General features: G+C 33.1%; 3 protein-coding genes across 5 annotated transcripts; 1 reads left to right on the top strand and 2 right to left on the bottom strand.

The window, feature by feature from the left end:
* Positions 1–422: 422 nt before the first annotated feature.
* Positions 423–7,838, top strand: LOC111789409 (NOL1/NOP2/sun family protein). 3 transcript variants are annotated; one of them, XM_087121802.1, is made up of 13 exons: positions 423–555; positions 604–725; positions 1,507–1,900; positions 2,351–2,498; positions 2,897–3,034; positions 3,731–3,793; positions 4,183–4,304; positions 4,462–4,699; positions 5,573–5,742; positions 5,926–6,026; positions 6,540–6,621; positions 6,764–6,825; positions 7,588–7,838. In XM_087121802.1, the coding sequence occupies exons 1-13, from the start codon at positions 481–483 to the stop codon at positions 7,703–7,705; spliced, it is 1,833 nt and encodes a 610-aa protein (XP_086977928.1). In that variant the 5' UTR covers positions 423–480; the 3' UTR covers positions 7,706–7,838. The 3 variants fall into 3 exon arrangements, with proteins under 3 accessions (XP_086977928.1, XP_023525941.2, XP_086977929.1); XM_023670173.2 differs by having other exon boundaries at positions 456–725; XM_087121803.1 differs by lacking the exons at positions 423–555; positions 604–725 and having other exon boundaries at positions 1,571–1,762; positions 1,840–1,900.
* Positions 7,839–10,534: 2,696 nt separating this feature from the next.
* Positions 10,535–12,827, bottom strand: PDS1 (4-hydroxyphenylpyruvate dioxygenase). The gene is made up of 2 exons (XM_023669628.2): positions 11,574–12,827; positions 10,535–10,901 (listed from the first exon to the last, which is right to left on the bottom strand). Exons 1-2 carry the CDS (start codon positions 12,770–12,772, stop codon positions 10,712–10,714), a joined length of 1,389 nt encoding a protein of 462 aa, XP_023525396.2. The 5' UTR covers positions 12,773–12,827; the 3' UTR covers positions 10,535–10,711.
* Positions 12,828–15,399: 2,572 nt separating this feature from the next.
* LOC111787651 (transcription factor JUNGBRUNNEN 1-like) lies at positions 15,400–18,228 on the bottom strand. Its single transcript, XM_023667670.2, has 3 exons — positions 18,023–18,228; positions 17,641–17,924; positions 15,400–16,267 (listed from the first exon to the last, which is right to left on the bottom strand). Exons 1-3 carry the CDS (start codon positions 18,210–18,212, stop codon positions 15,914–15,916), a joined length of 828 nt encoding a protein of 275 aa, XP_023523438.2. The 5' UTR covers positions 18,213–18,228; the 3' UTR covers positions 15,400–15,913.
* Between the last annotated feature and the right edge of the window lie 8,844 nt (positions 18,229–27,072).

Raw genomic sequence — 27,072 nt, 5'->3', positions numbered from 1 at the left:
CGTCTCGAAGAAGGGAGATTCATGAAATTGGAAAGAGAGTGTCGAGTAATGTTTTTGTGAGATCCCACGTTGGTTGGAGAGGAGAACGCAACATTCCTGAGTGTGGAAACGTTTTCTAGTAGATATGTTTTAAAACTGTGAGGTTAGTAATGATATGTAATGAGTCAAAGTAGATAAAATATCTGCTAGCGATGAATTTGGGTTGTTATAAATAGCTAGACACTAAGCGGTGTGCGAGTGAGAACGTTGGGCCTAATATACTGGTCAACACGTTCAATTAATTGGGCTTGGGCCCAAATCAACGAATATTTGGGCTTGGGCTCAATAGACGAGTAATTGGGCTTGGGCCCAAATCAACGAATATTTGGGCTTGGGCTCAATAGACGAGTAATTGGGCTTGGGCCCATATGCATAGCAATCTAGCTCGCCTGTTGCCGCCATTGCGGCCGAGCTTCGCGTTCTCGCCGTGGCTCTCTTTGAATGAAGAAAGCGAGGGACTGTCTTCTCAAAACTTTTAGCAGATCCTTCCCTACTCTCAAAAACCCTAAATCCCAGGTTTGTGTTCCATATTGTGGCTTAACTTGGAAGAAAATGGCGGAGCAGATGGAGGATCTGTCAGAAAGATACTGTTTCAATCCTGTTTTGAGATGGAATTCTCAGGTGGAGGAGTATTTCACGAAGGCCTATGGAGCTGAGCATTTCGCCCTCATTTCCAAAGCTCTAACGTACTTTTCTTCTTCCTTTTTGCTTTGTACACTCTCTTCTCCATAGGTACTAGCTTCACATTGCTCTGTATTGTTGCTGTACAAAAAACAGGGCCGACCGATTGTAATCCTCATCTGTACCGTTTCTTTGATTGTTTACGCGATTGAGCTTGATCAAAATCTTAATATCGTTACGTATGTGGAGCTTCTAAATGGATGAAATTACTTGTGTGCAGTCGCCAATTTGTTATATGCTTATATTTTCTGGAAATGTAAGAATTTCATTGTTGAATTCGGAAAACACATTGCATCAGTCTCCTGCGTATTGGTTTTAGCCATTTCAAATGATCATATTTATTCTTACACTTTCAGTTACTCGAAAGCCAATGTACCTAGCGAACCCGGGGACTCTGCCGCAATAATATAGTTTGGTTACAAATATCAGTAATGGGCATATAGTTTGCTGGTTATTTTAGAGAAAAAAAGGTTCCTTAACGATATTTGCTAAATGCAAACCTACACCCATTAGTTAAGCATTTGGGTAGTTCAATTTTGGAGGACACTGTTCCTAAATCTCTATGCCACTTTACGCAGCCGTTTTGCAACAATAGTACTTGGTTGCTCTAATAGTATATTCCATATGAAGGTGCAAATAATATGTGTGTGTTGTACATAAAACATATGCCATTAGCGTGGTTGAGATATTGTTAACAACCATTTCTTATGATCTTTATCTTTGTTGTGTTGATATTATACATATTCAGATGATATACTTAAATTGATCTACGAACCTAATGGTCAGGCGTCCGTCTTGTTACTCATGTATACGTGTAAATACACTCAAGTCCACAACTGATACCGTTATCAAGAAGCTATCAACTATTGTTACAGAAATGGGAAAACCAAATTCAGAAAATACAACATTGAAAGGTGGCGATGGTGATGTCAATGGTATTGAACTTACGCAAAGTGGCAGTCAAAAAGCTTCAGTGAAGATTAGTGATGAGAAAAACCCAATTACTGAAAATTTTGAACATCCGTCCATCTCAAGATGTCAGGTACCTGGGTTAGACTACGTTGTATTTGTAGGGGGTTCAGGACCACACACAATTGATTATGGTTATGCAAATGGCAGACCTCCAAAAGAAGTGATTGTGAGTCGCAAATGTGCGGAGGCAGTTCTTCGAGGTGCTCAGGTTAGATTGTTTGTTTGTGTGAGAATTTTATGAACAATTCAAAATATATATTGGCATTTTTTGTTGTTGATTCTTTTCTACAGAAGTATCTATTTATTCTTTTGATGTCATCAACCACCGTTGGATTTCTATTGTCTTGGTATTGATCATTTTGCGTCTTATATTAGATTTTGTCTTAGTTATAAGACAAGCAATGTGAGATAAGTTATGTTGAGTATCAAAATGTTTGCAATATTATGATAGTTTCAACAAAATATTACTTAAGGATTTCTATGCATCGTGGGGGAATTTGATTGTTGTTCTTTTTGCCTCTCATTTATCATTTTATTCATCTGAATGGTGTACTTCATTGCTTTTAGAGAAAATGGCATTTAATTCCTGTTGTTAATTTTTACTGATATTGGTTATGCACTTATCACAAAGCTGTTTTCTAATTGTAGTTTCCTATAGGTTTATGTTCCCGGTGTTATGGCTTGCAGCGCTCATGTTGAGAAAGGGGATGTAGTTGCTATTTCAGTTGCTGTGGAGCAGCCTGGGCTTGATGGTGGATGGAGTCTTGGCATTACTCGAGGGACTGTTGTGCAGGGATTACCAACTGGTAGGAAGTTCATCACTCAATTAACTTTTATTTAATCTAACATTTTAATTCTTGAATCTTTTCTTTTTTGTTGGTTGTATTGTTTATTTGTCTTCGGAAACTAAAGAAAATGATGGAAATTATCAATGGTCTATTTTGCTTAAGAGGATGAGTGTCGAACTTAACTGCTTGGAATAGATATCTTTTCCATTTCTTCAGGAGAATTTTATCTCCAGAAACTGTTTGTAATTCAATTATTTTCCCCACTATTTTGTGCTTTCCTCTAGCTGGTCCTGGTCCAAAGCAAAGTTTATTTGTATTTTGGGGTTAAAATTCCTTATTTATTTTTTTAATGTATATTTTCAGCTTTTTAATATCTGGGGGCTAAATTAATACGTAATGTTAACTTCTTTTTGCAGATCCTTATCATCCTGAAAGGAGTGGATTATACATTGGTCAAGGAACAACAGCAATGTCAAGGGCTGGGATTTTTCGTGTTTGCGAAGGAGTTGCTGTGGACATGCATAATAGAGTATTTAAGCTACCATCCTTTTATGGTATTTTTCTCCTTTATATTAGAGTATTTAAATTTCCATCCGTGTTTTATTATTTTGCTTCGTTTTTCTGAAGTTGACAAATATGATTAGAAACAGTAGTTAAAGGATTTAAGGTTCCTGTATAGTTGACGATATTTTAGTTTCATTCTGTGTACCCAATTTCAAAATATTAATGAATGAATATGTAAAGTTCTTCTATGATTTCCGACATTGGTCAACCAGCGCTATTTACATTTCAAGGTGTTTGAGATATTCTCAGACATCATTGTTAATTTGACTGCTGTAGATCTTGAATATTACAGACAGAGGATCTGCTGCAAACATTGGCAAAGTATTTTACCAAGTTTGTCAGAAATCATACATATAGCAACCCAACCATGGCATTGGAGGGTTTTGTATGATTCTCCTTATATATTGTGTAAGAAGTATAAGATCAAGCATTTGCATGGTGGTTATGTTTTCATAATTTTGATAAATCATTGCTGTAAATGTACATGCTCAGAACCTTGAAAATGATTTTGCAGTTTGTGTTCCTTGGTTGTACTATTAGCCGTAGGTTCTTGTTGCAGTCTAGATTACGTAGGTTATTTGCCTGCAGGGATGGAATTTAATGTTAGCATTTGCCTTACATGTTGTGACTGTGACTGTTTAACATAAACCTATTTGTTTTCAAGTTTAATATTTTCTCTTTTACAGATGTGCTTGAGGGAGAAATCTTTCTTCAAAACCTGCCAAGCATTGTCACTGCTCATGCTTTAGGTACTTTTTATAGACCTAATTTTGTTTCAACATCTTTAAAGTTTCTGTTTTGCTATCAACCTTCCTATCCCGGTGGTTTTCCTTCCATTCAGTCCAGTACCAGACAAGTACTTGAGCTTAGTGTTTCTCATTGCTTATCTCCTGTACCTTACGTGATGGACACTCGATTTTGAGGTTAAAATCAATTGAGCAGATTAAAACCTATAATGAGGTTTTTTGAACAATTAATATAATTTTCCCAGCTCGTCATTTTTTCACTGTCACCATTATGTCTATTTATTTTGTTCACATTGATCATTGTTTTGTTTTGGTTTGGTTTTTCCTTTTGCTAACTATGGATGGTTTGATTTCCTCCTAAATGGATATCTTTTTCATATTTCTCACCTTAGATCCACAAAAAGGTGAACGCATATTAGACATGTGTGCGGCACCTGGGGGAAAAACAACTGCAATTGCCATCCTTATGAAGGATGAAGGGGAGATCATTGCTGCTGATCGGTCCCATAATAAGGTAGAGTTATGAACTTGGAGATATGACAAAGATGTTTTCAATTATTCCGTTCTGTTTCTCATATCCTGGATTTAAACTGTGCAAACTATTCTTCCCAAGTGTAGATTAAGTTCAATGGTCTGCTTGCTTTGTTAACCTTTCTCAAACTCACGTTCAGGTGATGAATATTCAGAAACTGGCTGCTGAAATGGGGTTGAGCTGTATAAAAACCTATAAGCTTGATGCTCTGAAATCTGTCAATCGAAGGACTGATTCCTGCAAAAGCTCTGATTCAGTTTGTGTTGATGCCAACGACAGTGTTGTGAATGATGGTTCCAGTTCAATGAATCTTGACAATGAAAAACCATCCTCAATTACTGAAATATTGGAAGTTGATAAGATTAGGAAGCAAAATGGTAGGTTATCTTTATTCTTATAACTTTAAGAAACTATTGGGCTAATAGTAATAGTTTCTTAGCTTTCCTCCCCATCCCTTTTGGTCAATGTTTCATATTAAAAACTTTTAGTTATATGTATATATACATATAGAATCCTGCCTTGTGGAATAGTTTCTTACAGATCTAGGAGTTTGAACTTGGGATCCAAGGAATAAAATGCAGCATTCATCTTCCACACGTGCTTATTCTATATTCTAAGTGTGGAATGAAATAGGTAGACTTTGACATCATGATTGCTTTTGGAAAGTCCCTGACTATCCAAGTTCGGAAATGTGTATTTTGATTCTTTTTTTTTTGGGTATAGGAATATTATTTTTTGGACTCTTTTTTATACTTTTCCTTCGTAAAAATTACTTACATTGATCCCCCCCCCCCCCCCCCCCCCCCCTTTTTGGTACAGTTCATTTTATGGATTGCTTATATTTATTAATGAAAAACTCTGAAGAATGCTTCCCTTTGGGCTTTGGTGACTAGGATTTAATTTTTATATATATTATATATATTGTAATAATGAGCTTGGTCTTGTTCTTTAGCTTGAAGACCTATAATTAGTTTCGTTATACATTTGTTTGGGCTTGTTTTTTTTGTGTTCCAATATTCTTTTATTTGTCACAATGAAAACACGGTTTCTTAAAAAAAAGAAAAAAAAAGAAAAAAAAAATGCAAGCTTGGATTGAGATCAGTACAACTGTTATTTTCCAAAGTTCTGTTCTGGGTTTCACCTCTTTGACTGCATCATATGTGTTTCTCTATCCGTGATTGCAAATTCAGTTTCATATTTTTTTTAATCGGCCGTGGGAAAACTGAATGAGAGAATTTTTGTTAATGAAGCTGAAGGGAGGAAGAATGGTAAGAGACCACGAAATGGTCCAGGAAGAAATCAATGCATGGGCGGTAGAGCTGAAAACTCGAAAGGTTTTGCTCCCAACAGCTTTGACAGAGTCCTTCTTGACGCTCCTTGCTCGGCCCTCGGTTTAAGACCTCGACTATTTGCTGGGGAGGTAGAATCACTTCAATGATTAACTGAATGCATGTTTATGTGTGTATCTGTAATGTTTGGTTTAGAAATGGCTTTGTACCATCTAATTTCTTTTCAAAATTATGCTGGTGCATGTTCTATATGTAATTCATTCGCTAAAGCCTCGATGATTGGAAACTTGAGATTGATATATTGTCTTTGCCAGGAAACCCTTGCGTCGTTGAAGCACCATGCAAAGTATCAGAGGCGCATGTTTGATCAGGCCGTCCAATTAGTCCGGCCGGGTGGAGTCATTGTATATTCAACGTGAGTATGCAGCACTATACTTTTTCTTGTTTATTGTGTACCACAAGTTGATGCAATTTGGATAGAACGTCTGCTTTTGAACTAATATGGTTGCCACCCTTCAAAGAACATTCTTTGAGATCTCGCGGTCATGGCTGTATTTTATTAGCTAATAAATGGGAAGGGATGATAGGATCTTCTAAGATAGGAATAACGACGTAGAGGAGGTTCGGGAAATTAATCGTTTCAATGTTTCTACTTGGGCCAAACTCGCTATCCATTTCCCCCCTAAATTATGCTATCAACTCGGGAGCTCTTGTAATTTTGCTGCAACTGTTTTAATAGTCGGGTTGTTTGGTCCTTCCCATTACGTTATACTGTGATCCACCCCACTAATACTCCTCGCGAGGCATTGCTCACACCCCAAAATTTTCTGCTTCTAGCTTTTTTTTTTTTTTTTTAGATCAAATTATTCTGAATTTTGTTGCCATTATATTCAACTGAAGTTTTTGCGTAATACTTTTACACTGCCAGATGTACAATAAACCCCGGTGAGAATGAAGCTTTGGTACGATATGCTTTGGATGCGTACAAGTTCTTAACATTGGCACCACAGGTTAGATAGCACATGATTATTGCTTCCTTCCTATTCCATTAACCTTCGCACCACAGCTTTGCTGCTCTTTCAGCATTCACTCACTTCGAACAATCTAATTTATCTGATTCACATTTATTTTTGCAACTTTATGATATTTCAGCATCCGAGAATTGGAGGACCTGGCCTTGTTGGTCGTTTTGAGTTTGCTGATCATTCTGTGGAGTAAGTGCTTTGACTTAGTGTTATTTTTGCTCTCTCCCCTTCATTATGAAAAATTCAATATCTATTGTTCACAGAACTTTTTTGTTTCTATCTATATGACCTGTTTAAGGGATTAATTTAATCTGAATTTGGATACGTAGTGAAATTAGTACCTACTTAGAACTCAAGATTTGTTCCGGAATCACCTAAAATTGTACTAACCAAGCATTCAGAATCAAGTCATAGAAGGCCTAACCTTAACAAAATCAAGTAGATAAAGTAGTGTTCAAACTTGATAATAAAATACCCAAATTTAAGTTAAATGTATTCAACTCAACCAAAAGAACCAAATATTCACGATAATAGTTGTATAGCTTTGAATACATATACGAACAAGTAAAAGGATCTTCCCTGATTCTTCTCTTGCCTTGTGATTAGTAATTTCACCATCTTTAAGAACAAGGGTTTGGTTAAAACATTTACTCGATGGAAATAAGAATTTGAAGTAAAATATAAATCTTTGACTTCTTGATTGAGGGTGTATGTCTTAACTAGCATGGTGTATGCCTTAACTAGCTTAGTTATGCTTAAGATGACATGATACTAGTGAGAGGAGGAAAGAAGTTGAGAGTAAAAATGCATTGGGAGCTAGAAAAGAAGTGGTCGTAGATAGATAGAAATGCAAAAAAGAGGATGAATAGAGGGAGCTCGTGAAAGTTCTTAATGACTTTGAGATATGAATGTACATGGCGTTTTATTGAATGTTTTGTGCTTGGTTTGTAGGGAATGGTTAAGACCTGGCGAAGAACACCTTGTTCAGAGGTTCGATCCATCGTCGCCTCTCGACACTATTGGATTTTTCATTGCTAAGTTTTCGGTTGGCTCCAAAGATTCTGAATAGTGGTGATTGATACAGGGGTCGACATTGTTGTTCTAAGTTTATATCCAACTTAGTGTTGTCAAAGTTAGATGAATACAATTGTTCTTGACAACTTCTCGATCTATTAATTTGAGTTCCCATACTTAGCATCTAATACTTTTATTAATTTATAATTTATCAGTTAATCAAAATTATATTCTTGTAACGATCCAGGCCCAACGGTAGCAGATATTGTCTTATTTGGACTTCCCCTTTTGGGCTTCCCCTCAAGGTTTTAAAATGCGTCTGCTAGGGGAAGGTTTCCACACCCTTTGTTCTCCTCCCCAACCAATGTGGGACATCACAATCCACCCCCCCTTCGGAGCTCAGCGTTTTCGCTCGCACTCGTTCCTTTCTTGATGTGGGACTCCCCCCAAATCTGCCTCCCTATGGGAGGCCAGCGTCCTTACAGGTACACTGTCTTGTGTCTACCCCTCTTCGGAGAATAACGAGAAGGCTGACACATCGTTCAGTGCCTGGTTATGATACCATTTGTAACGACCCAGATCCACCACTACTAGATATTGCCCTCTTTAGGGTTTCCCTTTCAGGCTTCTCTCAAGGGTTTAAAACGCGTTGCTAGGGGAAGGTTTCCACACCTAAGGTGTTTTGTTCTCCTCCCCAAAGACATCACAATTTTGATACTTTCCGTAGAAATAATTTTTATTGGTGGTTTATTCTTGGAAATATTTATTTTATTAGTATGAACCATCAAAAGTTTGTTACTTCAATCTTCATTAACTTTCGTCTAGTTGGTTGATATTTCGAAAGTATTTAATGAAAATGGAGTTGATTGGCGTTTTTATTGCTTTTGAATTTTCTAATTTTTCACTTCTTAAATTACAATTTTAATCATTATTGCTATTGAATTAAAAAACATGTGCTTGGTTTATCCATAGTGAGGAGGCTAATAAATAAGGGTTGATTTTTTTTTATTTAAATTTAAATAAAAAGGTTAACCACAAAAGCTAATTTTAAAATTTATTAAGAATACAATAATTAAAATAAAGTAAGCCCTAAGATAGGTTTGAATTTATACAATTTAGAGTTTCTTAAATATGTATGGTGCAATAATAAATAGCTAGCTCGAAATTTCAATTGCCGAAAATTGTTTGAATTTATGTAATTTAGAGTTTAACTTTCTTAAATATGTACGGTGTAATAAATAGACTAGCTTGAGATTTCCAATTGCCGAAAATTATTTGAATTTATATAGTCTAGAGTTTAGAGTTTTTCAAATATGTACAGTGCCATAATAAACAAGCTAACTCGATATTTCAATTGCCGAAAATTGTTTGAATTTATGTAGTCTAGAGTTCAAAGTCGGTGTTTAGAGTATGACTAAATAGGATTGGAGGATTGGATTCGATTATGTTTTCTAGTTTTTTTTATTATTATTTTTAAAGACTATTATAAAATTTTTTATTTTTTAAAATTCAAATTATACTATGTGTACTTATTATAACCCTAATTTATCTCGACATCAATTTTAATAACATTAGAATAAATACTCCAAATAAGAAGCACGTTGTTTAAATAAACTACATAATCTAGTCTTTTTCTAAACAATTTAAAAAGAACTATCCATGACTAAATCTATAAGTTATTTTAAAATGATTAAATTTCAAATAAAATAACATATATTTGTGTTATTTTAATATAAACAAGTTTAAAATGAACAACATACATAATGTTTATTTAGTGTAGGTAATTTAAATATTAAATAATTTCTGCACTAGTCTATATAATTAATTTAAAATTAAATATTATTTTTTAATATATTCAAAATAAAATACCATTTATTTATTTATGTTATTTTCAACACTATATATAACTAAATAAAAGTAAAAATAAAATATAACTAGATAGAAATAAAAATTAAAATGGTAACTCTAGAGACGGTCTTTCTTGAAATTAATTATTTCGATAATCTTAAGATATCTAAAATACAAACAAAATGAATACCGAAACTATTTTTCCAAGTTCCTATAAAGAAAAGAGATGATTTGTAACAATGTTATCCATTGATTACACCTGTCGTCGCTCAAGACTAGAATCGACAATTAAAGATGAGGTTGCATTAATCAAGGATACACGACAAAAGAAAAAAATCTTCGAAAAATTGCACCTCCAAGAAGCTTAGACTTATAGAAGAAAGAGAAACCATAAATTTGGACCGAGTTTGGAAGGTGTAGCCATGTGTAGAGGGGCCAAATTGAGGCTACCAAAATCCAAACCCATAACCAAATATGTCCCCATTAAGCAATTTACAGATAAGCTTTTTAATTATTTTTCCATAAGAATTTGATTACTAAGTAGATTCTCTCATAAAATAAAAACTTCCAAACTATTCAATACATTTGCTTTGTCACATGAACTTGGTGTTGGTGTTGGGACATGGAGCTTGATGCCTAGATCTAGTAGAGATATATTTGAAACATATTTCGTAAAGATGGTAATATATTTGGAAGATATTTTCGTAAAGATCTGATAGAGATATACATGGTAGATATTCGGTGATTGTACATAACTGAAGTCATCAATATCTCTTTTGTTGTACTATAAAACCTCTAGTGTGCGTTGTTGAGCGATCCTAACAATTGGTATCAGAACTAACAACGGGTATCGATTCTAACATTTGGTTACTTTCTCTAAGAGGGTTTTTCAAAATTACCCGTGAGAATCCAAGGCTCATCATCTTGTCTTGCATTAGCTAACGACAAGATTTAGCTTAAAATGGTAGGTTTTGATTCATAAGCTAATGACAAGATTTGACAGTTTACACAGACACAAGAGATATCAGATGAAGAATTCAACAGAAAACAGCTGATTTTGTTAATATAAGTTACTTTCAGACCCAACATTATTCGGTAAGATGATAAGAAACAGTAAGAACTATTCAGAAAACTTATGAAACTGATGAACGGATTCATGTTGTTTTATGTTTTGAGTATGGTACCTTATGAAGATATTACATTGGCTTTGGTGTTAGACTGAATCGGTTGGTTCTGCAACTCGTTTGGCTTCAAGAGTCTTCTCGTATTCCTCGATGGATTTGAAGAGCTCCGAAAAGTTGCCTTTTCCAAAGCCCCCACACCCTCCTTTCTGATATTCTTTCCCCTCTTCGTTCTTCATCATGCATCCCACCCTCTGAATTATCTCAATAAATATGGTTGGCCTGCGCAAATTATGTATAACAAGTTATCAGCTGTGATTAAATATCTGTAAGACATATCAACACGACATTCTAATCCAGATCTATATCCAAATTAATGCTCATAGGTTTGAAAAGAAGCCGTGATTAACTAATGTATTATAAACTCGATCAAAAAGTTAGAAGTTTGAATTCTCTGTCACCAAAAGACTCATAGAATTCCCACCCTCATGCACTGTTCAACTGAGAACCCAGTGGATTCTTCCTTCCTCCTGCCTTCCCATGTCCTTATGGATGTGGGGAGAGCAGCGACCCTTTTAAGAATTGGACACCGAGGGATGTGCCAGCGAGGAGGCTATGCCCCAAGGGGGGTCTCACATTGATTGGAGATGGGAACGAGTAGCAGAAAGGATGTCTAGACCCTGAAGGGCCATGGGCTTGGGTGTTACACAGGTGGTTGCTCCCACCCACAGAAGGGATCATCCATGAATTTGGGGAAAACAGGACAATTTTAGAGCACTTTTTGCAGCGCAATAACGTATAGAGGAGAATTCAACAATGTTATATTCAGAGACTATCACTAATCAAAGAGTACGAAGATGTATTATGGCAGAAATCAGCAAGAATTTGAAGTAGCATTATAGATGGCAGAAGAAACAACGCCATGGTTTTCAACAGAAGCAATGAATTACGCACCTATCTCCCACAGGTTTGGTGAAGATCTGAAGCAGAGTTCCTTGATCATCCCTATCCACCAGAATCCCCAATTCTTCACACTCCTTAATTTGATCATCCGTTAGGACATCTCCCGCCCTGCTCTTCAGATTCTTGTAATACGTCGGCGGTGGCGACGGCATGAATTCGAATCCGCCGACGCCACTTCGCTTCCTCATCTCCCTCAAGGTTCTGAAAATGTCCTCGCTCACCAATGCCAAGTGCTGAACTCCTGCTCCTTCGTTGTGCTCCAAATACGTCTGTATTTGACTCTTCCGCTTCGTTCCGTAAACCGGCTCGTTCAATGGTAGCAAAACCATTTCCTCATTGTTCGCCAGAACCACCGAGTTCAATCCGCTCTCGCTCGTCCCCACGTCCTCCGCTGTGAACTCTGCAAACTCGTGGAATCCAGTGAATCCCTTCAAGTAAGATACTATCGGTCCCAACTCCGGCACGTTTCCGACTGCATGGTCCAGTCTACGGATCCCGAAGTCCAGCGGATACGAAGCGATCTCCTCCATGGCCTCGAATTTCGGCAAGAACCAATCGTCTGGTTTATTCTCGCTATTATCGCCAGAAACAGGGTTTTTGTAGCTAATGTAACGCAAAACAACGTCGCCGTACAAGTGAACTTCCGAGAGAACAGCGCGATTATCGAGAACAATAGGAGGAGACGAAGGTTTCGCACCATGTGCGACGCTAGTTCTAAAGGCGATCTCGGCGTCCTCAACCTCAAGAGAGATTGCTCGAACACCTAATCCATGGCTGCCGGAGAAGGCGCGGCAGGCGGCATGGTCAAAACTAGGGATTGAAGCGGTAGAAGCCGGACTGAGGTTTTCAGCGGCGGCAATGGAAGGCGAATAAGGTGCGGTGAAGAGAAAGCAAAGCTGGCCAGAACGAAGGAGATAAGAAGCATGAGTCAAATTTCCAGTGGACAGATCCGACTTAGCCACAATCGGCATACCAAGTCCCCAAGAAAATCTCCGAGCGGTGTTCGTAGCATCCGTACACCAGTACTCAATGTGATGGAACCGCTTAACCTTAAACCGATCCGATTTCGGATTCATTCGAACAAAGTTCTTAAATCCTTTGAGCTTAAACTCCGACTCGGCGGCGTTGACTCCCTCCGCCGCCGCCGCCTCCTCCGACGAAGCTCTTACATTTTCAGCTTCTTTCCCCATAGCTCTGCTTCTTCTTCCTCTTTTTTTGTTCGTGGAAATGGTGTAGAAATTCCGTGAACCAGAGGAAGATAATAAATACCGAAAACGGGGGTCAGCTTGTTTGCCACGTGGCCACTTATGACTGGGTCCGTTTTTCCGTATTAGTCACGTTGACATGTGGACTCCGTTGTCCGTTATTTGATTAGGTAGATGACGTGGCGAGTCTATCGAGAAAAAAAATAATAATAAAAAAGAAAAAAAATATATTTAAAAATTAGTTAAGAAACTAAAATAATAAACGGCAAATAAAGGAATTATTTAATATTAAAAATTTTCTCGTGTATGGATATACGCTTCCAAAAAAGAATCACTGGGCGCGTGGGCGCGTGATGTCAGTGCCGTGACAGAGAAGCCTTACGTGTCCGTGAGCTGCATTGTTTTCGGCGAGTTTATCTTTTAACTATTTTTTTTTTTTTGTTATTATTGGAATTTACTATTAATTGGTATTCTAAAGGCTAAATTATCAAATATATCTCTTAATTTCTTTTTTTTTTTATTATTATTATAAATATTTTAATTATATTCTTAAAATTAAAATAATATGATACATGTTTAAAAAATATTCTCAGAAATACTATTTAATTTTTTAAAAATTTATTTCCTTGATGAATACTCTATGAATCTTCCAATTTTTTTTTTTTATTAAAAAAAATTATCTTATTTAGGAAAAAGAACTCAAAGTGTTATTGATCCACCCTCTTTCTTAAAGATAACTTGGGTGTTATTGACCTACACTAAAGACAAGTTGAAGTGTTATTGACCTACCCTCTCTTCTTAAAGATAACTGGGGTGTTATTAACCTACACTCGTAAAGACAAGTTGGATGTGATTAACATACACTCTCCACAACTTGAAGGAGAGTGTTGAAATATAATATTTAGAAAATATATTATTTATCGAATATATCTTAGATATTATATGTTAATATTATTTCTTTTATGATTTGATTTATAGTATATTTTATTTTATTATAAATATTTAATTAGTTTATATTTTCTTTATTGGTAGGTAGTAGTTGCTATCTTTGCCTCCTATTTAAAATTTATAAAAGATAGCACTAATACCTACCCATAAGAAAAATATAAATTAATTAAATATTCATAATAAAATAAAATATACTATAAATCAAATCATAAAGGAAAGAATATTAAGACATAATATCTAAGATATATTTCATAAATAATATATATATTAAATATTATATCTCAACACTCACCCTCAAGTTGTAGAGTGTATGTTAATCACATTCAACTTGTCTTTACGAGTGTAGCTCAACAACACTCAAGTTGTCTTTACGAGTGTAGTCAATAACACCCAAGTTGTCTTTACGAGTGTAGGTCAATAACACCCAAATTGTCTTTGAGAAGAGAGTGTAATGTCAATAACACTTTTGTCTTCCCGGTAGTGAAAATAGAGAGTGTAGGTCAGTGATGAATATAATAAAAATGTGTTAAATAAACATCCGAAGTTCTGAAGTTGGATAATAACACCAAGATCGATGTTCTTGATCACTTGAGAAGTTGTGAGCCACCTTTGAGCATCTTTGAGTTTGGTGAGAAATTTGAACTTGAATATACGAACATCTTGAATATGAAAATACGAACATCTTGAATATGCCACCTTTGAGCTCGGTGAGAAATTCGAAGATGCTTATAACGTATTATTGGATGATCGACGGCTGTAAAGGCTACCATAATTGAGGAAATTTTGATATTTAAGAATACTAAGATCAGTGCTCTGATACCATGTTAAAGAATGAGAAATAAAAATAGAATTGGAAAGGTGTATTATCATTGATATTCATATCCTTTAAATAGGATACAAACGAGTAACTAATACCTACACACAAGGAAAATATAAATTAATTAAATATTGAGAATAAAATAAAATATCCTATAAATCAAATTATAAAAAAAATATTAAAATATAATAATTAAGATATATTCCATAAATAATACATACTCCAAATATTATATCTCTAATTTGAAAATAATTCGTATAGATATTCTTGTTTTTTTTAATATATATATATATATATATATATATATATATATATAATTTATTTATATAATTTTCTTGCCAACTTTTAGCAATGAAGTGGGATCTAAAACTTAGTTATAAGAATAGAATGATCATAAAATGAATTAATATATTAATTATTGTTTTTTTTAATAATAGTGATTGGTTTTAAATAAAGTAGAAAATTTAAATTATAGCTTTATATAAAAGATTATTATTTTAATATTGAATTATGATTTAACTATTAAATAAAAATCATATATAAAAACAAAAAAAACAAAGTCGGCAGCCAGAATTCCACCGCCTATTTTGTTCGTTTTTCCAATAAAATAATTATAATTAAAAAAAAAAATCTTTTTCTTAAATTGTTTAGAATCACTCGTTTTTATCAATTTTTTTAATTAAAAAAAAAACAATATTCTTTTTTCTTTTCTAATAAAAACCCCAAATTTATATAATTGGGGTTTTAAAAATAAATAATATTAAATATAATGAAAAATTATTGACAATATGTCAAATTATTTAGTCAATAACATTCGGTTGACTTTAAGTCAACCCTTATTGTGATTTGTTTGTTTGGTAAAGACCCTTTGTAGAGATTTGTTGGTATCTAACAATTACCCGGCAACAGTCGGACGTGTGGGGAATGCTCGAGTAACCCAAAAACGTTTGGATGGAGTTCGATCTAAATCTTGGCTAGGTAAACATCCTATAGCTAGTAGAGAGAAATGACAGCTCAAGCCCAACACTGGTAAGAGGAGTTGTAACAGCTCAAGCCCAATGCTAGCAAATATTGTCTGCTTTGACCCATTACGTATCGCCGTCCGGTTTTAAAACGTGTCTACTTGGGAGAGGTTTCCACACGTTTATAAGGAATGTTTCGTTCTCCTCTACAACAAATGTGGGATCTCACAAGAGAAGTTACTGACCCTGTAAACTATTCTATGGTAGTGGTGAAAACACTCTTCACCTAAATATACACGAACCGAAAACAAGAAATTAAAATTGCAAACCTAAACATAGTTTAACTACTTAAAACGCATACCACCGACCAAAAGATCAAACAGTATTCAATCCAGTCCTCTAAATGTTGAAAATGGTCGAGGGTGACATCTGAACAACAAGTTGCAGCTCGTCCCAACCTCCACTAGTGAGGACATCGCCTCCTCCTCCTCCTCCTCCTCCTCCTCCTCCTCCGTCCCGACCTCCACCATCGACGCCGTTCCAAAAGCTCGACGGGTACAAAGAAGAGGGTTCAAAGGAAGCATAGGGTAGGGTTAAGCTAGGGTTTGGCTTAGTTTCAAGGTCTATGAGAGTTGGAAAAGGGTGAGAATTAAAGGAGTTATTATTAGGGTTTTGGGGTATGGGAGACATTATTGGACTGTACTTTCTAATTGATGGGATTCTTCTAAAGATTCTACATAAGGTCCAAACCTCCTGCATATTTTCAATAAAACATAATTAAATAATTAAATAAATAAAAAATAATTACTCGACCCAAAAATTTTAAAATAAAAAAGACATTATTTCATTAAACTATCGCTCGAATTATAAGAGACATTTTTCGCTGCTAAAATATATTTTTTTAGATATAAATTATGTCATTAAATAAGAACTAAGATGTTTTTTTTTTTTTTTTTTTGGGTCAAAGTCTAATGTTTTGAATAAAAGATAATAAAGATAAAGGTCTCATTCAAGAAACTTCAAGGGCTTTTCTTTTTTTCAAAGGAAGGGCAAGAAAGTAAAAACATCAATAATTATTTAATAAGAATAGTAAGGTGAAAATTGAGTCCAATTGAAAAGTATGGTTTTGTAGGTTTGAATTTAAATAAAAATAATAATTTCTTAATTTAAATTAATAAAAATAGATGATGTCACCTTGTAAAAAGACTTTTTTGTCCTTCAAACCTAAATAACGTGTAAATATATAAATAAATAAAAGAGATATAATTAACTATTGAATTTATAATCACATTTATTTAATTTAAATTGGAGGTACTCTTAATAAGAATAAGAACACGATGTAGATCGAGAGTGCCACATATCTGTGGTAACGGCCCAGACCCACTGCTAGCAGATATTTCCAGACCCAACGCGTATGCTAGTGAAAGGTTTCCACACCTTTATAAAGGGTGTTTCGTTCTCCTCCCCAATCGATGTGAGATCTCACAGTACACCCCCTTCGTTCTCGCTGGCACTCGTTCCTTTCTCCAATTGATGTGGGACCCTTACCAAATCCACCCCCTTCGGGGTCCAACGTCTTTACTGGCACACCGCCTCGTGTCTATCCCCTTTGGGGAACAACTTCCTCGCTAGCACATCGCCCGATGTTTGGCTCTGATACTGTTTGCAACGGCTCAAGCCCACCGCTAGTAGATATTGTCCTCTTTGAGATTTCCTTTTCGGGCTTCCCCCTTAAGGTTTTTAAAACGCGTCTACTAGGGAAAGGTTTCCACACCCTTATAAAGGGCGTTTCGTTCTCCTCCCCAACCGATGTGGGATCTCACATCGGTCACTGAGAGAGAAAGTTACACAAAAAACAGGAGAAAATATTAACGAATAGAACCCGCTTCAATGGGATTTATGTACCTTCGACAGTAGAGTTAACCCTTAACCCATATAACCAAATTTATTTTACTAAAAAATGACCTAAACGTAAACGAACATATATTCAACAACCGATACGTAAAACCATCATGAAAAGTAGACAAACTTTCTCGAGAACCCTACATATTTGTAAGTCTCGAGAACCCTACGTATCCGTCACGAGAAAATTAAATGGTAAAAAGAGGGAAATTAAGAAGTCTTACAGCATGATAGTGTTGAGGGCTATTTGTGTTGAAGGGAAGCCTAAACTCATGCATCATCCAATCAGTTTTGGTGCCTTTACCAGCACTTCCTCTATAGTAAACCAAAGATTTTTTAAGGCCAATGCACTCTTGATTCGGTTTGAGTGTCGAAAAAATCGGTTTATCAATGTCCGTTGCTTTCCAAAACCCTGACTCGGTCACCCTGTTTGGTCTTATACTGTTTCTATACTTCCTCCCTCGGGTGCAAAAGAAGTACCATTCTTTCTCTCCCACATTGCTTACTTCTTCACCGACAAAAAAAACGTCAAATCCTCGTTAAGAATTCGTTCAAAAGATTAAATATACCATACCCTATCAGGGTAAACGTTCGAAAGTTTCTTACTTGGAAGATCCCACGGATCATATTTGTAGATATCAAGTTGTTTGATGATTTCGATCGCGATTGGTTTCTTCTCGACCTTTCGTTGAAGATAAAAGCCGATGAGCTCTTCGTCGGTCGGGTGAAACCGAAACCCTGGTAGCATTACTTCGTCTTCTTCTTCAACGTCGACGAGCTTACTAGGAACCTCCATGGAAGCTCTCACTATTTTTGTCTCAAAGGTGAGATACCAAAACCTAAGGCTTTCCAAAAGGGCATATATAGAGAGAGAAAAGAGGAGAGAGAAAATTGAATGTTCCTATGAGGCAACACGTTTGACTTAGAAGAGCCAAAATTGTGAAAGATTCAATTCAAAAAGATAAAGAGAAGAAGAAAAGTTATGAATAATTTTCTATGAGGTACACATGTACTTCAACCTTTTGCATTTGTGCCCTCCTTTATGGATCAATAAATACTTTAAATTAGGGAGTTGATGTCTGACTAACGTGTTGAAGTTACCCTCAATCGAGACCTAGATGGCAACCACTGTCTGAACTTCCTACATACAGTCTCGGAGCTAGCCCAAGTGAAGATCGGCACTCGAAGGCTTGAGGAGACCAAACTCCTTACAACTCGCACTGAGTGCGTCTTGTTTTTGTTTGACCGGTCTATCTTCTTTATATAATTTGCTTTTGTTTTCTACGTTAATGAGAAAATGAGCCGAACTGTGATGTCCCACGTTGGTTGAGGAGGAGAACAAAATACCCTTTATAAGGGTATGGAGACGCGTTTTAAAGCCTTGAGGGGAAGTCCGAAATTGAAAGCCCAAAGAGGACAATATCTGTTAGCGGTGGATCTTGGTCGTTACAAATGGTAGTAGAGCTAGATACCAGATGATGTGTCAGCCTTCTCGTCGTTCTCAAAAGGGGAGTAGACACGAGGCGGTGTGACAGTAAGGACGCTGGGCCCAAAGGGGGATGGATTTGGTGGCGGTCCAACATCGATTGGAGAAAGGAACGAGTGTCAGCGAGGACGTTGAGCCACGAATGGGGGTGTATTGTGATGTCTTACATTGGTTGGGAGGAGAACAAAACACTCTTTATAAGGATGTGGAATCAGGGTGTGAAAACTTTCCCTTAGCAGACGCGTTTTAAAGCCTTGAGGGGAAGCTCGAAAGGGAAAACCCAAAGAGGACAATATCTACTAGCGGTAGATCTGGGTCGTTACAATGGTATTAGAGGTAGACACCGAACAATGTGTCAGCCTTCTCGCTATTCTCCAAAGGGGATTAGACACGAAGCGGTATGCGAGTAAGGATGTTGGGCCCTAAAGGGGGTGGATTTGGTGGCAGTCCCACATCGCTTGGAGAAAGGAACGAGTGCCAGCGAGGACGTTGGGCCCGAAGGGGGGTGGATTGTGATGTCTCACATTGGTTGGATAGGAGAACAAAACACACTTTGGTGTGGAAACCTTCCCCTATCAGACGCATTTTAAAGCCTTGAGGGGAAGCCCGAAAGGGAAAGTCTAAAGAGGACAATATCTACTAGCTGTGGATCTAGGTCGTTACACGAACACTACGAGCGTTCATATGATTCGAGAATTTGACTAAACCAAGCTACCCAACCCAAACTATAAAGATTGGGTTGGTTTAGATTTTTTTCACGATTTGAGTTTGGTTGAATTTTTGGAAAATCTAAAATTTGGGTTAGTTCATTGACATTCTTCTCGACAAATCAACCCAACCATCTCGAAAATAGTGTTACAATCCAACTCAACCGTACCCTAATTTTAAGATTATTACGAAGATTAAGAATATTTAACCTTAGTAACCGATATAGTGATTCATTGTGACTTATGAATTGGATTGGATGAGGAACCAGACAACCCGACAACCCAACCCAACTCAAAAATAGAAAATTGGATTAGGAACGGATCTATCCGGGTTGGTTGGGTCACCAACCTACAAACCCGAAATTACTGATTCAGCTCAATTCAACCCGAGTACACCCTTATCTAATACAATGTACCTTGATATACTATCTATCTAATCTTAAGCTAATTGGGTTTAGTGCTAACAAAGTTTGAAATTAGTTTATAAGCTAGAATTTATTAGTGATGGCTTAACAAATTAAATCAACTAATCATGAAATATTTTATTATTATTTTTATTGATAAATTAAAGAAAAAAAATGATATTTAAAATGCAATTAAAATATATATTAGACTTTGAATGAATTAAGAAAGATTCGAACCTAACACATCTGGTTTCACACCCTAATTAAGCGTTAAGCAAATTTTAAATTCTCTTAATTGATTCACTTTACATCATATAATCATTTAAATTACATTTTTTTTAGATAAAATAATAAATAAGATATTCACATTCATTTTTTTATTCCATTTTTAATAATTTGAGTCTTAATCAATTAATTAAGACATTATTTTTATAATTAAAATCAATAATTTTATAATATTTATTAATTATATATGTATAAATTTTCGAATAAGAATTAATTAATATCAACTTGACCAAACATTAATAACATTAATATCATAGTTTATTCAAGGGTTTGTAAAATTTTTAATATAGTATATGGTTTTTTTTTTCTTTGTTTATTTTCATTTTTCTTACACTTGATTATGAATAATGTCACACATGAAATTTTTAATAAACTTAAGGAAATCATTAAATTTCTCCACCAAATATTAATTCAAAGTATAATAAGATTTATCGAATAAATAATAGTCGTGATGCCGAGCTTGAAATCATCATAAATATATATTTTTTTAAAATATCTCATATTAGCTTAATAAGGTAGTAAATAATAATAATAATTTTCTAAAAATTTGAGAGTATTAATGCTACTTTTAAAAATTCTTCCGTCCATTTGCTACTAGTAAGAGTATTTTTTAAAATTTAAATAAAAAATATTTTTAAAATTTTTAAAAATTTAAAAATAATAAAAAATTATCTATACATTTTATTAAACACTTGTTTTTTTCTTTATCTCAACCCATAAATAAATAAATAAATAATGAAAATTTCAATGGTGGTTTACCCCCAAACCAAATAATAATAAAAATAAAAATAAAAATAAAATATTTGAAGACATAAATTTGATTTTTGAAAATTAAAATTAATTTACGAAAAAAAAAGTCAAATTAATTATTCCATGACTTTGAAATACATTGGTCAAAGTCGTTGAAGATTTTTTTTTACCTTTCCTTTTGTGTGGATGGTTCTTATACATCAGCATGACGTAATATATATATATGTGTATATTAGAATTAAAAAATAATCCAAACCACCAAAAATGATTTAAATCTCCCCACTTTCAATCATTAATTTAATCCACAAAATGAGCTAATATTCATCTCTAAAAAAAATTAAAAAAAATTAAAAAAAATTAAATATATATATATATATATATATATATATAATATTCAAGAAACACATAGTCAAAGATAAGAAAGTGAAGAAAATGACTTAAAAAATAAAATAAAATAATTTGATTGGTTGTTTACCTACCTCATCACACCCTTCTAGACTTCACTAAACAACAAAATAAAAATAAATATTTTAATTTTTACTGACTAATTAACAAAAACGATATAATTTATAACATATAATAATCATGGACTATAATTCAATTGTATATTTAAAATACCATTATTTATTAATTATATGATTTTGTTCAAATGTTTAAAATAATTTTATGGTGCGTAAATTTATTTAACTAATTTACTTGCATTAATTTTTTTTTAATAATTTAATGGTTAGTCAATAATTAATTATTATTTTTTAATTAAATAGGTGAGTGGTGATTCAAACCTCTCACTTATTAATATATATTTCAACTTAAAGTTCAATAATTTAAATCAATCTTAAATTAAAAATAAAAAATAATAAAAAACTTTTATTTCCAAATATTAAGAGAAAATTGTATTGTTTACTTTTGGGCTTTTGCACTCTTTGTCATTGGGCCTGTTTTGGGCCCATGGGAAATGGGCTTTTTTTAGCATTCGAAATGAAATTAAAGTGGACGGTTTGAAATTGAAATGAAATTGAAATGAAATTAATGAATATAATCCAATTATTAGATTATGAATGGTGGGAGTGTGGTCATTTTCAATCCCACTTGGTCAAACTTCTTTGTTATAAATCAAAGTGGAAGGTTTGAAAAAAAGTTGGAGTAGTTAGGAGTTGGAATTTTTTATATCATAAATATATTTTTTTTTATTGAATATAATATTATTTCCGTGACACGTGAATAAAATAGGTATATAAATAAATCGAAAAATTATTATTTTTTTTGTTTGTTCAGTGTCTCAATTGTAAAATTCCAAAACTAAACGTATTTGGTTCGAGACAATTCTACGTTAAATGACTTTTTATGAGTTTTCGTATGAACCATGCGAGTGAGAATAAAACATCCTAAAATGACAGGTGTGTAGGTGTCGAGTTCATATTCAAAATACTAGTTAGCAGAAAATAGGGCACGATTTGGGACTAGACTCGTGCAAAAAAAAAAAAAAAAAAAAAAAAAAAACTAGATTTCTGAACCAGAAAATAATAAGGATAACGGTGTATTGCTTCGTGATATTGACTATTTAAATTATATTTTAGTCAAAATCAAAATATACTAGCATGAAAATAAAGTTTTTATTATTATTATTATTTATTTTTTTTTTTTTTGCGACCTAATGTATATATTAAATTATTTTAAATCGAATTTGAAGGTTTCAAATTTATATACATTTTCACCTAATAAAAGTTCTATTAAAAACTAAATTTTATTTCTTTTTTTTATTCAATCATTAATTATACCAATCCTAACAGCCCTCAATTTACACGTTTCATCACACACGTGTGAATAACAAACACGTGTCGTGGAATTGCCATGTGGCTGACATGGATAATTAATATCCAGCTCTCAAATGCCATTTTCAGTTGTGACAATGATTCATCTCATTGCCACGTGGCATACTCTGAAATAAGTTGTCAACCATGTATTGTGAGATTCCACATTAGTTGGAATGGGACGTTGGTCCCTAAAGAATAGATTGTGAGATTTCACATCAATTTAAGAGATGAACGAAATATTTCGGTATGGAAACCTCTTCCTTACAGACGAATTTTAGAACTTTGAATAAAACTTCAGAGAAGATAATATCTGCTAGCATTGAGATTGGACTGTTACACAATTATTTTTTATAGAGTAGTACTTCTGTACCGCTTAAATTCTTGATGTATAAGTATTTTAACTATTAAGCTATATTTAGATTGATTTCATTTTTTTTCTACGTCAAAAATTATTATGCACCAAACTAGATCATATTCAGATTTACGTGCGCGAATATATATATATATATATATATATATATATATATATATATATATATATATATATATATATATATATAATCTTGAGTTTGGTGAGAGGGTGGCATATTAATGGTGTTTGTGGAGTAAACTTGTGAACAATAATTTACACTTATTAATGTTCATTTATTTACTTGTAAGAATTGAATTGTCTTTTATTTAAATTACGTGTATATTCAAAACTGATGAATTAATAATAATTATTTTTTAAAAAATGTCCACAAGGACCACTTCAACATAAATCCCTCATAAATTTAATTTTTATTTTTCTTTTCTTTTTCTAATTTTTAATATTATTTTTAAATTTTATATTTGAATATGAGCGTCGAGTGAATGAGAGGTAGTTTTTTGAATTCTTTTCTCTTATTTTAATCTAATTTATTAGAATATTTTCTCTTATACATAAATAAATGAATATTATTAATAATGAATTTTTATTTAATTATTTATTTTTTTATAAATTTTGATTTGAATTCAAAATTTTTAACTTATTATTATTTTTTATATTTATTATACTAAAAATGGAATTTTCTCGGCATCCAAACACAGACAACGCCGCCTTTCTTTAAAAAAAAACATTCCCAAATCTCTCAATCATTAAGTTTCTCTCTCTTTCTCAATGGGTGAGAGAAATTAAATTTAAATTTTATTTGTAATTAAAAAAAATCTTCTTAATTAACTTATAGTTCAACTAATCAATAGCTATGAATTTTGAAAATTTATGTTCGTTTGAAAGTTCTGAAATACGATGCAAATTGTTGTTTGCAAAATCCTCCTGAACCTAAATTCTATAGCTAACGAGAATTCAGTCTAGGAAAGAAACTAAACTGTCTTTGTTTTATCTACCTTTCGGGGCCAGAGAACGGAAATAGGCCTCACGCTCAGCTAAAATTAAAAGAAAAAAAATTACCCTATATTAAATTTTAAAAAATATATTAATTAAATTAGAAAAAACCTAAATTAAAATGATAAAAGTAGAAATCTATTTTATTTGGTAAAATTTGCATTATTTTTAAATATACATCTTAATAAAATTTAATTAATTAAGATTTATCCTTTTTCTTTGTTTTTTTTCCTATAAATATCTAATTGGTCGTTTGTAAAAAATTAAAAAAAAATCAAAATTTTATTAATAATAATAATAATTATTATTATTAGAATTAATAAACTAGCTGTTTATTTACTATAATACCTAATTTTTTTCTTAATTAAGAAAATTCTAGAAAAATATTACCATAATTGTTTTTTTTTTTTTTTTTTTTTTTTTTTTTTTTTTTACATTTTAACTATCACAAACATTTTTGGACACCAACATCTAATCATCACATAGCTTTTCTATTTTTAGAAAAAATAAATTCAAATTTAAAATTTTTAAAATAAATTAATAACAACATTCATAGAACAGTGGTCTTGACGAAAATGTCAAGGCCTTTGAATGCCAAATTCGAATACTAGATTTTGATATGAATCATGGGCATAAGACATTACAAGGAGCTGAAATCGAGGTGGAAGCTTGTAGGCATGCGACACTCGAGTGTAACACTCAAGTCAAAGAGGGATATATGAATGAACTGATACCACATATGTACGAGGGATCATAAATTTTTGTAACAGCCCATATCCACCATTAGCAGATATTGTCCTCTTTGAGCTTTCCCTTTCGAGCTTTAAAACGCGTCTGCTAAGGGAAGGTTTCCACACCATTGTAAAGGGTGGTTTGTTCTCCTCCCCAACCAACGTGGAACATCACAATTTTGATCTAAAATTTGTGAACCGTAGATTAATCTCGATGTGAAAGTGAAATATTTATAATAATTTAAAAAATATTTTGATATTATATTAAAAAAATTATAATTATTTATTTTATTTTTCAAAGTTAATTAATAAAATGTCATTCTAAAACCCTATGACACTAAATGAACCTACAAGTATCCAATTTGGAAGCTTTATCTATTTATTTATTTATTTATTTAATCATTATCCAATTTGAAAGCAAATAAATTATGAGTTGAATTTCGTGGCATATTATTTAATTTCTTGGAATTATAAAGTTTAAAATTAAGGTACGTGACAAAAATGAGCATTAAATATTATATTTGACCAAAAAAATAAAAAAATAAAACAATAATAATAAAATAAAAGAATATAAATTCATTATTGTCACATCCTCCATCCCCAATTTTGTCGTTTATTTAAAAACTTCTATGTTTGTGACAATAATTCAAACACACCATCACCATTTGTTTTATTTGTACACAAATTTCTATATTTATAATTTTTTTTTCCATCTCATTATCTAAATATTTATAAATTTTTTAAATTATTCATTTATAACGACCAAGATTTAGATTACGATTCAGTACCCGATGATCTCGACATTTTCTTGCATCCCCGACATTATCACGTTGCTGGTTTCTTACTTCTAAGAGTAAAGACTATCCCCACCGACCAGTACGAGTCATTCCAACAAGCAATTAATTTGGTCCCAGTTCATTCATGGTATCATTAATTATACTGATTTTATTAATTTTCGAGTCAAATCTTTAAATTCTCAGCTAAAATTTTAACGTCATACTCTAGAAAATTCTTTTTTTTTTTTTTTTAAGAAATTTTCTTAATTTCTAAATTTCGCTTTCTTTTAGTGAGAAATTTACGATTTCATCGATTGCGTGTAAGATAGAATCAAACTCGAGATAGAATTATAGACCCGAACAAAAATAAATTAATATCATTAATGAGAAATTAGTCAAATGATCATATCCACCAAAACGAGGTATATGATTTTTAAAACGAAAAAATTGGGATGGTTTTAAACGTCTCACTAAGGACATGTTTTCACACCTTTGTAAGAAATGTTTCGTTTCCGGTTTCCACGCTTTTATTTCACTCTCCAACCGATATCAGATCTTACAACCTTATTTTTCAATGACTCAATCATAAGAACTCCAAAGTTAAACGTGTTTTATTTGGTGATGTCCCGTGTGTTTTTTCTAAAAAACATGTGAACAAAGACAAAATACGTTGAAATTTCTTGCACGAGAATATCGAGATCATTAGGTGTCGAATTCGAATCGTACCGATCCAATCATATATGAATTAAAAAATTAATTTGTGGAGTAGTTCACACTAAAAAATCAAACAATAAATAAATAAATAAATAATAGAATGAGAGGTAAATTTTTCGTGAGGTTTGAAAATAGAGGAGGAATGGGCGCAGTGTTGAATACGGCAGAACCAAGACGGAGAGGTGGGTCCACAAGTAGGCACCGTCTTCAATTACACACGTGACCAAATTTTATAGACAAAAGAAATTAAAAATTAAAAAATTAAAAAATTAAAAAATTAAAAAATTTGATCACTTTGTTTGCCTATTCCCCTTTCTTTTGGTTTACAACTTTGACTTCTAATTTCCCGCTTTTTGTATTTTTATTTTATTTTATTGCTATATAATTAATTAATTAATTAATTAATTGTTTATAGCATGTATTTTCCTCTAAAATTTTGAGGTTCAAATCTCTTTATCCCGACATTAATTATATTATATATATATATATATTTTTTTTTTGTCTTCATCGAGATTGTTCGAGTTTAATGTGCACTTTATACTTGTTGATATAAGTTACAATTATAAATTTTTAAAATTTTTTTGAACCGTAATTTCACGTGATGCTTGAGTATAGAAGAGGTACAC

Source organism: Cucurbita pepo, chromosome 2 (genome assembly GCF_057944985.1).
Source record: "Cucurbita pepo subsp. pepo isolate OVF chromosome 2, ASM5794498v1, whole genome shotgun sequence".
Classification (NCBI taxonomy): Eukaryota; Viridiplantae; Streptophyta; class Magnoliopsida; order Cucurbitales; family Cucurbitaceae; genus Cucurbita; species Cucurbita pepo.
Note: the sequence above shows the minus strand (reverse complement) of the source record. Positions and strands in the feature narration are given on the sequence as shown.